Source organism: Ranitomeya imitator, chromosome 4 (genome assembly GCF_032444005.1).
Source record: "Ranitomeya imitator isolate aRanImi1 chromosome 4, aRanImi1.pri, whole genome shotgun sequence".
In the NCBI taxonomy this organism is placed as follows: domain Eukaryota; kingdom Metazoa; phylum Chordata; class Amphibia; order Anura; family Dendrobatidae; genus Ranitomeya; species Ranitomeya imitator.
In genome coordinates, this window is record NC_091285.1 from 149,618,100 (window position 1) to 149,633,280 (window position 15,181).

The 15,181-nt window shown below is 38.9% G+C and overlaps 1 protein-coding gene across 2 annotated transcripts in view; it reads left to right on the forward strand.

The window, feature by feature from the left end:
• LOC138675635 (E3 ubiquitin-protein ligase RNF14-like) overlaps window positions 1–15,181 on the forward strand; it is an 80,158-nt gene that overhangs the window by 36,698 nt on the left and 28,279 nt on the right. For both annotated transcript variants that reach the window (XM_069764039.1, XM_069764040.1), the window contains exons 2-6: window positions 6,884–7,044; window positions 8,663–8,814; window positions 10,203–10,706; window positions 11,344–11,572; window positions 12,428–12,594. In XM_069764039.1, coding sequence (XP_069620140.1) covers window positions 6,891–7,044; window positions 8,663–8,814; window positions 10,203–10,706; window positions 11,344–11,572; window positions 12,428–12,594 — 1,206 coding nt within the window. In that variant the 5' untranslated portion in view covers window positions 6,884–6,890. The remainder of the gene's footprint in view (window positions 1–6,883; window positions 7,045–8,662; window positions 8,815–10,202; window positions 10,707–11,343; window positions 11,573–12,427; window positions 12,595–15,181) is intronic.

The window sequence follows — 15,181 nt, forward strand, 5'->3', positions numbered from 1 at the left end:
TGTTATGATCTGGTGGCCTAGGAGCAGCATGAGACGGACTCTGGAGAAGGTGGTCTCTGTACTGACCGCAAACCCTGAACCTAGCAGCGCAACTAGAAGTAGCCGTGGGGGGTACCTAACACTCCCTAGACCCCTCGACAAAGCCTAAGATCTAACTTCCCCTAAAGACAGAAACAGGAAACCTATCTTGCCTCAGAGAAAATCCCCAAAGGATAGATAGCCCCCCACAAATATTGACTGTGAGAGGAGAGGGAAATAACATACGCAGATATGAAATCAGATTTTAGCATAGGAGGCCATACTAGCTAAAAAGAAAGAATAGAACAGAGTACTATGCGGTCAGTATTAAAACACTAGAAAATATCCACCACAGAAAATACAAATCACCACATCTGATTAAAGACATGGAGGGTATATCTGCATCTCCAGAGACACAGCTTGGCTGCAAAAAATCCTTCACAGACAAAGCTGGACAAGACAAAAACATGAATATGCACAGAACTATAAGGTCCACAGCAGGAGGACAGCAAAAACAAAGCCAGGACTTATCTTTGTAGAAAAGCACAGCAAACTGGAGAGACCAGCAGGGAAGTGAATCCTCCAAAAACAATGGACAACTGACAGGGACTAAAGAGTCCTGCAAAGCTATATACCCCAGTTTTGCAATTAGTAGATACACCTGTCCAATCCTGCAGTCCAGGCACAACTGCATTACCCTCTACAACCACCGGAGGGAGCCCAAAAGCTGAATTCACAACAGCAATGACAGTGAAGTCCATGAAGTTATTGAAGGTGGCACAAGATTGACAATGGATGACATAAGTAGTTATGTGACCTGTGAATATGATCGGCACTGGTAGCTGGCTATTGTACTCTTCAAAGATTATGCTAATGAAGAATTAGAAGTGACTTTTCTGAACCCTCTGGTCCATCTCAATCGTTTCTGTATTCAAGTAAACCATATTTATTATCATATATACAGTCAAATCCCATAACTGCTAGACATTCTCTTTGACCAAAAGTAAATGGCCATTGTTAGTAAGAGATTATGGACAAGATTAAATCTCGCCCAGTAGAAGGAACAAATTGATGATAAACGCTCAGTTTAAAGACTTTCTATTAATTGTTCAGACTAGTTAATTTTGTTTTATTTTAAAACTTGACGATTTAACTCCTATACTCTGTTTAAAAGCTTGAAAAAAGGACATGTCTAGTGTCGTAATAATAAAAAAAATTGATACATGTATATATTTAAATATTTGATATTGCTTCTTTTACTTTAGTGTTAAACATATGATTAGGATGAGACTGTATTTAGAAAATCACACTTAAAAATATCATCCAAAGGAGAGCCAAACTTGAATCCTTGTTCAAATGTAACCAAGAACTCAAGTAACACATATGCTTTTTTTGAAAATTTTATAACATATTGTTTTTTCAAAATTGTGAATCAAAATGTTGAATTTTACTCCTCAAAAACTAAATATCAGCAAACATAATCTTGTGACATACCAAATTAAAGCCTGCACTGTTCTAAACAAAATGGTTCCTCTCCATCTCCTTATTTTATTTCTAGCTCGAGATATGATAAAAAAGTAACATCATTCAAGCCCAAAATTCAGACTTTCAGAACTTTATAAATCTATAAAAAATGAACTAGTAAAGATAAAAATGCAAAACTTTTGTAACTCACTAAAGTAGCACTTAAAAAAATAAATCCAAAGTTATCGGGTAAAAAAAATATTATGATTTAGATCATTTGACATGGAATGACCCCTTTGCATATAAATTGAAGAAAAATGGTGACGGGATGCAGCATTGTCTGACGCATCTCTCTACTTTGTACCATGCCGTGTTGCTGTGTTTTCTTTAGAATGTTGAATCTTGGTAGATGTAAAGGTTCCTAATGAGGCTGATCAGATGGTTCGTCATACCTATATTCTTCATGGTATTTAAACATTTCTGGTGATCAACACAGTCGAAGGATTTGCTATAGTCAATGATGCAAAACTAGATCTCCTTGTTTATCCATATAATGTTAGAAATCACATCTCTTCATCCTCTATTTTTTAATCCTGTTTGTGCTAGTACTAGAGTCCTTTAATCTTGGACTATATCTGCTACTTTGTTTCTGAAAACAACAGCAGCAAATAGAATCTTTACTTTTTAGATCCTTAACCAGTTATATCTGAAAACTAAATCTAATTCGCTTCAAGTAACTTAAAAAAATGAACAAGAAAACTTTTTCATCTTCTCTTAATGAGGGTAATGTGTGATTGCTCATTTCAGATGAGAAGCATAAAGGGCTGTTTTGTGTAATATGTGTCATCCTTGCTGTGCCTCGCTTTTGGTCTAACATGTTACTTCCTTATTAGTGATGAGCAAATATACTCATTACTCGAGATTTCCCGAGCATGCTCGGGTGTCCTCTAAGTATTTTTTAGTGCTCAGAGTTTTAGTTTTTAGCGCCGCAGCTGAATGATTGACATCTGTTAGCCAGCATAAGTACATATTGGGATTCCCTAGCAAACCAGGCAACCCCCACATGTACTAATGCTGGCTAACGGACATAAATCATTCAGCTGCGGCGCTAAAAACTAAAACTCCGAGCACTAAAAGCACTCGGGAAATCACGAGTAAAGAGTATATTCGCTCATCAGTATTCCTTATATATCACAAATCCTCTTAAACTTTCGTGTATATGTTGCATATCAAGCTACTTGGATATGCAACACATACAGACTTGAACTGACATCATCATATACACAATATACAAACATAAACAATTATTGGCCAGTCCATCCATCATTCTAATTAGTAAGTTCATGTAGACTCGGAAAATGCAATAGAACAGCTTTCTCTTCACACATTCCATGCATTCTCTACAAAAAAAATTTTTTTTTCTGTATATAAAACCTTAATGAAATTTCCATGAAAGTTTAGATTAAAGAGCTTTACAAGAGGGTGGGGCATATAAGTCTATTACTTTTCCAATTTCTTTTTCTGATCTTTTCTGTACTCACGGTGTAACCATTTAAATACTGAATGGTTCTTCCAACTTGCTTTATTAACAATTTGGAACAGATACTAGAACTTTATAAAATTCCTGTTCAGGTTATCACAAACATTACAACACATAGATATTGCAAAAACATTAACCCAAGAGGAGAAACAGTATATCATTCTATACAAACATTTCATGAAACTTGATCTCACTTGACAGACCTTGAAATTGAAAATACTCAATAATTACAAGCAAGTGAGCATATACTGTATAGATATACAGCATATCATATATTCCTCACAGAACATCATCATATTCTTCTCCTTTCCACTAATCCCATTACAGCACCGTACTCTTGGCTGTACTACAAGTGTTCATCTACTATCTATATACAATTTAATCTCCTTCTTGTGACGTTCTCAGACTATCTTTTGGGAATTCGTCTCTCTTTGTCAGCTCAAACAGGGAACAACACACACTAATTTACAGACATGTCAACTGGAGTGAAATTTGTGGAGAGGAAGAAGTGCAAACCTGACTTAAGACAGGATAAACAATGAGAAGAACATTCCTGTAAGACACAAAAATCTTACTTTGCCGACAGTTAGAACTTTCTTCCCATCCTTTCATCAAGTCTCTCTATCCATCAGTAACTCTACTTTTTTATCCCTCCATGAACTCGTTCCATCCTATATGGGTGAGTGGTGTTCTAGGTCATCACTGGGTAGGCGGGTAGGCTATTAACAGGTGGATGGGGGGTCCTCATAGTAGTTTACTCCCCGATCATCTGTCCTGGCATGTCAGATACTATTCTAACTCATGGTAATGAGCATATCCTTGCCTGTAGGCCCAAGTATTCTGTCTAGTGGTATGCTGTAGTATGCCCCCTTTCTTTACCACATGGTTTATTATTATTAATAATAATAATAATAATAATAATAATAATAATAAATAATTGGTTTAATATTCCAATCCAAAATCTGTAAATGCAGAGGTATACCATTGGCATGCAGATTCATAGGTGAAGAAAGGGAATTGGTGGGTTGGGTCATGTATCATGCCTCACCCTCTTCTTTTGTTCTCCTCATGTTCTTGCTACTCATCTTCAGATCTAGGGAGTCTGTAGAGACATCCATACCTTCTTATGGACTTTCTGTATATTTTTTATGCATTACTGTAATTTTACCACTCACCACATATACAGCTGTATTTGACAAAACTCTTCAAAATTGCTTTGCGAAACCAAAAAATCCTTCTGCATATAGCCTAATAGTTTGTGATAATTTCAATTATTGCAAACCAAAATCTCTTTCCAACTCAGTATCAACTAGATTAGCAGTAGAACCAGAATCAACAAGGGCCTCAAGCCAAACATAATTTCTTTTTATAAGTCAATGATGCTGGAAGTAGCAATTTAAAATGGTAAAAGGGAAGTTACCTAAAAACCCAGGTAGACATCAGTGGCTTTTTAAGGTTAGGCTTGCAACAGATGTCCAGACAGAACCAGGTGAGTTTGCAAAAAAAATTGGAACCATGTAGATGTATATGTTCAAATTCATTTATTTAATCCTTGCTGAAAATGGTCAGGAGACATACAGCAACAGATGATTGGGAGGTTACTTACGGCTGGTTCATGCACAATACGCTTTCTTAAAGGGAATCTGTCACCCCAAAATTCTCCTATAAGCTAAGGCCACCGACATCAGGGGCTTATCTACAGCATTCTGTAGTGCTGTAGATAAGCCCCCGATGTAACCTGAAAGATAAGAAAAACAAGTTAGATTATACTCACCTAGGGGCGGTCCCGGTGCGGTCCGGTCCGATGGGCGTCGCGGTCCGGTGCCTCCTATCTTCATGCGATGACGTCCTCATCTCGTCTTCCTGCTGCGGCTCCTGCGCAGGCGTACTTTATCTACCCTGTTGAGCGCAGAGCAAAGTACTGCAGTGCGCAGGCGCCGGGAAAGGTCAGAGAGGCCCGGTGCCTGCACACTGCAGTACTTTACGCTGCCCTCAACAGGGCAGATAGAGAACATCTGCGCAGGAGCTGCGGCAGGAAGCAAAGAAGAGGACGTCATCGCATGAAGATGGGAGGCGCTGTACCAGACCTGCGACGCCCATCGGACCGGACCTCACCGCACCGGGACCAACCCTGGGTGAGTATAATACAACTTGTTTTTCTTATCTTTCAGGTTACATCAGGGGCTTATCTACAGCATTAATGTACAGAATGCTGTAGATAAGCCCCTGATGCCGGAGGCCTTAGCTTATAGGCAAATTTTGGGGTGACAGATTCCCTTTAACGCAGAATGAAAAATATAAAGGCATACAGACCACAATGACAACTATACACCCAAGACCGGAAAAGCCAAATAGGATGTAGGATAGCTGTAAACTTGCAGTCATTATACTGCATATTACATTATAAATATAAATCAAGTTTATAAATGGTCAAGTTCCCTAGTGGGACAAAAACAAAACTGAGAATACTAAAAAAGGGAAAACGTATACCTGATTGAAAAAGGTGTTGGTTAAAAATCTAACACAAAAAACCCTAATAATCAGTATCAACACACCTGAAATTCATATTATTTAAAGGTAATCTGTCACCACCTATCTCAACTACTGTATGCCTCATATCAGATGCCTTGATGTGGATAAATCCTCTTACATAACTTTATGTAAATGACCTCTTCCAGGCTATGGGGAGGATGGTGCCTGGATGATACCTCTGCCTCCAGACCTTGATTTATAAGGAGGGGGAGTTACCAGTGTGATATGTAATGGCCGCTCTCTGCTCTCCTGATCTCACTGCAGAGCTGTGTGTGATTATAACTGACACATCTGCTGGTTCCTCTCAGCTTCAGCTTCCATCTCACAGGCAGACAGAGTTGTAATATTGTTGCAATACAGCAGAGCTCAGAGAGCTGCAAACAATGTGTTTGCAAGGAGACAAAGTTAATTTCTCCTTTTCTGTGTTAATTACATGGCTCTCACTAGTACCTCCCCCTTCATGTAAAACAAGCTCTGGAGACAGAGTTATCTTCCAGGTAACGTCCTCCCCATAGCCTGGAAGGTTATTTACGTATTAGAAAAACATGGATTTCTCTAGAATGAGACATCAGATCGCAGATATCCAGGTATCATTTTATTCAGCTTCCTATGACCTGCATGTCCATATAGACAGCTTAAAAGGGTTGATCCTACTGACAGATTCCCTTTCAGCTGAATAGCCAGGGAAGCCACGTTCAAGTCTAGGAGGTCAGGCGCTGATGTTAGATAGAGAGAGTAGTCATACAGCCCAAGGATCAAATCTAGACAGACATTACAAGAATAGATAAGGTGCAAAGATGGATCACACTCAAAGGTTAATTCGTTACTAAGTGGACCATGGTAGTATGGCAATACCATACCTGACAGTGGAAGGGCAGTTATATGAGTATATAAATAGAGCATCATGATACCCTATTGACCGCCAACCCCATCCTGCCTCTGGTCTACTAGCTGGTGACAGTGACACACCAACCAGCAGGATGAGCTGTAACCGTACAAAATGTATTGGCTGGGTCTGGGCGGTGAACACACCGCCATGGAGAAGGAAAGAGTACTTCCCTTCCAGAGCCCTGTTCACTGGTTGGTAGCCAGCATGGGAAGGAGCACTGTCCCTGTGCTGTCAGCACTGCAACAGGGCAGTATCAGGTAAGTTCATCATACATATCTAGTATATTGCAAATAAAAACAAAACAAAACATTACATGAATATGGAAAAATTATTGTTGTGTCATGAAGGCAATTGCTGTGATGAAAAAATGGATAAATTGAATCTTACAGTAGATATACGGTATATTTTTTTTATAAATCCTGTTTTTTTGACTGTCACAGATAACCAATGTCAAGAGAAGATCAAGAGGCACAAGAGGATGAACTTTTAGCCCTTGCAAATATCTTTTCAAAGGAGGAATTTAAAAGGCAAGATGCTACTAAAGGAGGGGAAATTCACTTGTTTCTACAGTTACCTTCAGAATTTGTAATAGCTATAAAAAGTGAGTACAAAAGTACAAATAGTTAAAAACAATGTAAATGTATATTGAAACGTGGGAGCGTAGCTATTCTGGCATTGTCAGCAGTTAGAAATAATCAGATTCGCAAATCAGTATGCAGCAGTGACTCTATTCAAAAAGGAAGAGTAAGAGTTCTGCTTTTAACAAATTCCAGAAAATCTCATCTGATGTGAATCCTCCTCCAACCATCCCACCAATAAACACTGAGAGAAGACGGGAAGAGAGGGCAGTCAGAATTTCAACCAAACTAGGCTTTTATATTCGTGCCAATAACACCTGAGTTGCTTTTTTCTATTGAGGAATCCCCCTATTTACATATATGGGGCTTTACATCCAGAGTAAAGAAGAGTTGAGTTTCTTTTAGATCTGCAAAATTCACAAGTGAATACTTCCACTGGAGATTTCTCATCTCTTAGCAGGGTGAAAATAAATCTGTGTGAAACACACAGCGCTGGTATGGACCACTGTTGGTGCAAATGGATCCCAGGACTTAGCATGGCAGGACTTTCCGACTGGTCGCGGTACATCACAGTGGGCCAGGATGCACCAAGACCACCATGAAAACTATTAGGAAGCTTGTTCTTTTTAAAGAAAAGTCTCCGCTAGTTCATAGAAAGATTTTCTGCAGATCGACCACTGTGGATTTTACAACAGATACTTGGACATACTTGCAAGCATTTTCCTAGCAAATCTGTAATATATTTCATATAATACATACCAAATGTATTACGGTACTTTGGTATCATGAATAATCATTATCAAACTAGATTACTAAAGGAGCGGTCAAAATAGTCAAACAAAAGAGAACAGTTAAATCCAAGGATGTGCAGGTTTTCTCATCGAAGTTATTCACTTTTCTATTTTTTCCATTTAGCCCATGCAACCATGAAGGTTTCTTCCAGCTGTGAAACAGCTCTGCAAAGTTTGCTATCTGAGGCTTCTTGCTTTTACACATTATACTCCTATGAAAGCCACAAATTGTGCCCCATGGCTGCCACATTGTGAACCCCGTGATAGCCATAATTCCCCCATGACTACCACAATGCCCCCCATGATACAATGTCACATGCAGACCACAATTTGCCTCCTCTAGCACAAACCTATTCTGTTCTTACCTCCTGCAGACAAGCGTCTTGATATTTGAAGTGTGGCTTTGACTTCCACATGTCAGATGCAATATCTGATGTCATTTACTTAGAAACAACCAGTCCAATGGTCATGGCTTTTTCCCCTGCTAGTTTTCAATTGTAACCATATACTAAGAACACAAACCCATTTGAAAGCAAAATTCACAAGCTGCTGGTGCCTAAAAGGAGTGGTATATCTGGTGTGGGTCCTAGATCCCAGACACCTACTGATGTCATTCCATGTGCTATCCAAATGACACGTTAAAACTGGAATGTATTCTGAAAAGAAGATTATGGCAATTCCCTAATGCACAATACATGTACAGACAGACGGTATAAAGCCATGTATAAGTCAAATCCTTATGCTGCATAAAACATAAACCGTTCTTTGGTAACATGAAGTAAAGATGCTGCTGTCATTTATTCAGTAATTGAAATCCTAAAAGTCGTTTTGTTCTCTTTTCCCCCCTAAGGCAACAGTGCAACAAACTCTTTTGCAGATGACTTTGAGAACTCTGTGCCCTTTCTGCCACCCATTGTGCTGAACTTTGAACTTCCCCCAGATTACCCATCCTCTGCACCCCCGAACTTCACATTAAGCTGCAAGTGGCTTTCTCCTACGCAGGTTACTTTTCATTTATTATACTAACAGGATTCCTTACACACGCTGCTTAATATTTGGGGAAGAGGGTGGTTTTCTTCATAGTGTCTTAAGCCTTCTAAAAGCAGTATCTCTAAAGTAGAATATATAGTATAAAACATCCGTTGGAACATGTCATGATGAACCTTTAAAAGCGATGTCCCATGATTAAATAGTAAATTTTTCTGGTTCTTCACACAACCATTTCAATTATTCAATTAGATTATTTAAAAAAAAAATGTTCCTGTGTGTAGGCACTGCTGTTAACTACTAGTTACGGTGCCTCCAGATGTTCGTTTAAATCCTTCCCAGAGCATCCACTTTTTTTGTCCACTGACACAGTCGTTAGCAGTGGACATGGATGTTCTGAGAAAGCATCAAAAGAAAACCAAAGAATGCCAAAACAATTAGGATAGGATTGTCGGTAGCTGCTGTAGTTTTTGAAACCCTGTTGAGCTATTATTTGATTTGATGGGGTAACAGGACAGAAGGAGTAATCTGGTAGCTGTTGTAGTTTTTGAAACCCTGTTGAACTATTTGATTTGTTGGGGTAACAGGACAGACAGAGTAATCTGGTAGCTGTTGTAGTTTTTGAAACCCTGTTGAACTATGATTTGATGGGGTAACAGGACAGAAGGAGTAATCTGGTAGCTGTTGTAGTTTTTGAAACCCTATTGAACTATTATTTGATTTGTTGGGGTAACAGGACAGACGGAGTAATCTGGTAGCTGTTGCAGTTTTTGAAACCCTGTTGAACCATGATTTGATTTGATGGGGTAACAGGACAAAAGGAGTAATCTGGTAGCTGTTGTAGTATTTGAAACCCTGTTGAACTATGATTTGATTTGTTGGGGTAACAGGACAGACGGAGTAATCTGGTAGCTGTTGTAGTTTTTGAAACCCTGTTGAACTATGATTTGATGGGGTAACAGACAGAATAATCTGGTAGCTTTTGTAGTTTTTGAAAACCTGTTGAACTATTATTTGATTTGATGGGGTAACAGCTTTTCTCCGGCAAAAACTTGAATGGCATTTATGGCCACACAGCAACTGTTCCCCCACATCTTAGCTGCTAACCGATTGTACCATCTGGCCTTACCCTTATGTTTCAGCATTTTTTTCAAGCGATTTTTTAAAAATAGTTTCAGTGTAAAAAACATTTTGTGTGACCTTAAAGAGAAAAAAAAATGTGCATATTGAAAGTATATTATTAGTTAGAAAAAAATATATAAGTCTCAGGGTAAAAACTCTGTTATTTTTAAATACTACATTTACATACCCATGTAAATATTCAGGTGGATTTGGACATATGACTGTATATATTCTTACCCTAACAGTATGCTCATGTTACTTATTTCTTTTTATTATTTCAGCTCACTCTGTTATGTCAGCATTTAGATGATCTATGGGAGGAGAACAGTGGATGTGTTGTCTTGTTTCCATGGATTCAGTTTCTAAAGGAGAAGACACTTGATTTCTTGAATATAAAATCTCCATATGAAATTGAGCTGTCTAGCAATGGTTTGCAAAACTGGATGCAACCCCCTGAAAAGACCTCTGCTGATGGAGTCTTATTGGAAAGAGGATCAATTGACAAACGGGCCATACAGGACGTGCAGTCAGTGTCTGCCCTGGTCAAGTGCATCTTGGATTCAATTGAAGCTCAGGAGAAGAAGGTTTTCGACAGTCAACAGTTCTTGTGCAATATCTGTTTTATGGAGAAGCTGGGCAGTGAGTGCACCCACTTTAAGGACTGCCAGCATGTGTACTGTAACTGCTGTCTCAAAGACTACTTCGAAATCCAGATTAAGGACGGACAAGTTCATGCACTAAACTGCCCTGAACCAGAGTGCAAATCTGTTGCAACACCAGCTCAGGTAAATGAGGTCTCCGTGAAGGTTTTGATTGTAGCTAATTTAATTTTATTCACAATTATACATAAGAACACATTTGTATTGCAAAGCAAAGATTTTTAGAAGCCCATTTACACACACTGGGGCACATTTATCAATGCTGTGCATTTGTTATACAGTGCAAATTTATACTACACAGTGTTAAAAGTGTGCCAGATTTATCACGGTGACTCATGCCATTTGATAAGTCTGGCACATATTTCGACTTTCTAGGCTAAATTTACACCATGTTATTTGGTTTATTTGGTGCCAAAATTTTGATGAACAATGTTTCATCTTAAGCCATCTCCTTTCCAAAAAGCCTTTCCGCTTGTAGTACAAAGATGCTGAAAGTGTCTGAAACACATCATAATTATATTGCACATTACGAAAGAGATTTTTGACGGGTCAAATTACCCCAACCATCTTGTGCAGTTAGCTTGATAAATTTTCCCTTACTGATTATAAGCAAAAAGAGCTTAATATTCATATATTTCTTTATCAGGACATTATACCAATGTTATCCATTTATTGCTAGTGATAATATTGTATCATGTCAGCTGGTCTGAATTTCATTTTTGAGTACAGATAGTAAATTACTCATGTGCATGTGTACTTGCAGGTAAAGGATCTGGTAGGGGAGCAACTTTTCTGCCGCTATGATTATCTTCTCCTGAAGTCAGGATTGGATTTAATGGCGGACATTTCGTTCTGCCCACGTCCAAGCTGTCAGACACCAGTCATGCTGGAGCCACAGGGTGAAATGGGTATTTGTACAGTCTGCCAATATGCATTTTGTGTTTATTGCAAAAAGACCTTTCATGGAATCACCAATTGCACAGTGAACTCAGGTATGTTCTGTATCTCATGCATCTGTACTAACATTCAGACCCCTTTACATTTTTCACACTTTGTTTCATTGCAGCCATTTGGTAAATTCAAAAAAAGGTCATTTTCACTCTGCACCCCATCTTGACTGAAAAAAAAACAAATGTAGAAATTTTTGCAAATTTATTTGCAAAAGCCATACCGATGCTTCTTTCTGTGGATTTTATTTTGCCATGCTTTTGGGGCTAGATTTCCTGTTTTTTACTCTAAGTTGTATTCCCATCTTGAACACTTATACCATATTCACCGGATATCTGGGATCCATACCCATCTCGAGAATGGATCCGCTTGAAAAGTTTGCTTGACTATTTTCAGAACTCCTATAGAATTAAATAAAGACGTACATGCGTAACCACCTCTCTTTTCTCAATGGCAAGAAACAGGACCTAATTCATGAAAAGGGTGCATCCAGGCTTGGACTGGCCCATTGGGGAACAGGGGAATCTCCCAGTGGGCCCCTGGGAAGATCTGGGCCCCCAACCACACTGTGTGGGCAGTATTTGGCATAATTCACTTTATTCACTCTGTACAGAAAAAAACAGCATCTCATTCGTTAACCAAACTACCCAGTTTATTATTATATAGAGATATAGGTAAATTTGTGAATGAGGGTCATATAATATTTGTATGCGGGTGAAACGTGGTCCCCCCTCAAAGTCAATGTTACCGGCGGGCCCTTGGCACCCCAGTCCGACACTGGGTGCATCTATCAGATATTCAGATATTTATGGCATATGGATCCTTTGAATATGCCAACAATTTCAGAGAAAAACATGCCCTATAATAAAGATATGTTCTGTTTTCTTGATTACCCTTAGAAAAACTTGCTGAATTACTTAAAGAGCATCAGGCTGCTGATAAGAAAGGAAAGCGATTACTAGAGATGAGATTTGAACAACTTAAAAAGGTTGTTGAAAATATAAAGAATGTGGAGTGGATAGGAGAAAACTCCAAGCCTTGCCCTTCTTGTAAAGCTCCCATTCAGGTAAAGTATGAGAAACAGCAGGAGAGATCTGACATTTGTCTCTGTAATTTCTCAGGCATATCTTAGAGAAAAGCTATTTAGATGACTTTCATAAATTGTTTGTGTCATCTAGTAAGATTGATGCTGCTCACACAAATAACTTTTTGACAACTATTCACCCTATGCCTTCCATAAGTATGCAGACTTGGTTCAGCTGAGTCTACTTTTCAACAGACAAAGGCAGATAAGCAGACACTTCTAGCAGCGCTAATATTCAGGGAAGGAAAATTTTAATACGGAAAATTTACATAAAAAAATGTAAAATAATTGCTTGAGCTATTCTTTTTAGAATGGAGCTATACAATTTGCATGGCCATTTGCCATCGGCCATATCAATGTTTTGTGACCAGCAAATTGGAGCTCTGCGAACTCTGCTCTCGAACTGCCTCCTTTCTGCAGACACCTCCAACTCGGAGCAATGATATGTGTGCATCAGGCTGGCTGGCCAAAAGGGGATCCTGGAATTGCAGCAGCTAGGAGGAGTTTCGCAGGTCTCCCATGTGGTGGCCACTGGACCAGGGTCCTATGGATTTATTTGCTCAACTCTACCTCTTTTCCTATGATTCCTCTTCAAGAAGCACTGTTATCAAAATTTTTATCCTCTTAATACATTGCAGACATCATATTATATAGGGCTGAGTACTTACAATTTCTAATTTTGCTATTCTACCCAGTTAATTCTTTTTGTTTTCCTTTAGGTCCATGACATCACGTGATTAAAAACTGTCTAGCTGAGACCTTTTGAGCTCTATGTAGAAACTGGGAGTCTCTTTTTTTTGTTGAGTAATCATTGTAAAGTCCCTGGTGGGGGAGGGGCAGAACCTGGCGGGTGGGGGGTAGTGAAGCTGCTCTGTCAGGAGTTGAAGATGTGGATGACTTATGCAGGGAAAAGAGACTTCCCGTTTCTTCCTTTTAAAAACAGATGAAAGAGAAGCATTAAAGGGATAGAAAGGCAAAATGAGCAATTGTAAGTGCACAGTGCTAAATAATATGATTGCAATATATTAAGAGGATAAAAGTGTTGATGTGACTTTTTTTTAATTGAAAATAAGTCTCATACGAAGATATCTTCTATAGGTGCCCCAGGGGATGAGCCAATTTTCTCCTCCTCACAATAATATGTTGGCTGTCTTTGTCACGGGTACACTCCTCATATAGCCTGGCAGCTAATAATAAGGCTCCTATGGATAGGCTTAGTGCAAGCCACTTTATTTACTACATCCAATGGTTTGATGTGGCTTTCAAACTTTAACCCCTGCACTGGAACTGGACTTACACAGGGACTCCTGCACTGGGGCTACAATGTCATCTGCTCACCAGTGTAGCAAGTTAACGGCAAGAAGGGTTGCCATGTGTGGTCGATACCGAGAGAACACATATGGGACAAAAATAGAAAGCCAGCAGGTGGTCAAAATACAAGAATTTAAGCCTTACTCAGAATCTGGGTAAACAAAATTGCACAAGAGTAATGGATTCGAGTTATGACTTTGTCAGGCTGAATGAAATAACTGGAAGTCAGAGACTGTCTGATGGAGTTTATATCGAAGGGAGACCTGTCCATGGCTCCCAGCAAAGAGCTAGTTACTGTACATTACCAGCTGAGTGCATCAAAATACAGATGGATAAAAAGAGACAACTAGTCCCAGCAATAAAAAGCTAAACAGCCATGTGTTGCTGTTGTCCAGCAGTAACTGATGTATTAGTGTGATACTGCCTAGTGACCAGGGCGAGGGGAATATGACAATGTGCAGTAAGGCACAAAGATCATTAAGGCACACCCCATAGATAACCAATACCATGCTGCAGAAATGCAACTTCCAGTTATGATTCTGTGAATCATTAAGTAAAATCTTTGTATGTAACATCTGCAGCACATGCCATTTTAAAGTGTTTTGAGATCCTGCTAAGGATTTGCTCATACTGCCATTTTGTAATGCGCTTGGGGCTTCTGTCTGAATATCTCTAAAAACGGGATTCAAATGAACCCGCAATAGAGTCATAGTCTGCTATGGCATGAACAGAGTTCAAATGAACTTTGCTTGTGTTTTTTTCTGAAAGTGTCTCATTTTTCAGATAGGCACAGAAACGTAGCAGACTTCTGTTCTTTGCCCTTTTGAAACAACAGAATCTGAAATGATGGATACTTTCAGGAAGAAAAAAAATCACAAACTGAATCCATTTGAGCTCCATTTGTGTTACAGTTCTCTGTCTCTTTCGGGTTTGGATTGTCTGAATCAGACAGAACCCCCAAATACAATGCATAAATGAAGTGTGAACAGGGTCTAGGGCTTTTTTAACAAATGCCAATAATTGTTACATAATGTAGAGACTAGAACCATTTTAAGATATTTGTGGGGTCATTGCAAAGATTGCATTCGCCAAAAAAAAAGCAAAACAGAAAACCACTGCAATTTGTATTAAAAATGTATGTGTAAGCAGGTGATAAGAATGCAACAGCGGAGACAACAAGCGGGATCAACAATCTACTTCTACTTTACTTAACAGGGTTAAATGCGGGAAAGATCATTATCACAGATAAGTCGCACAA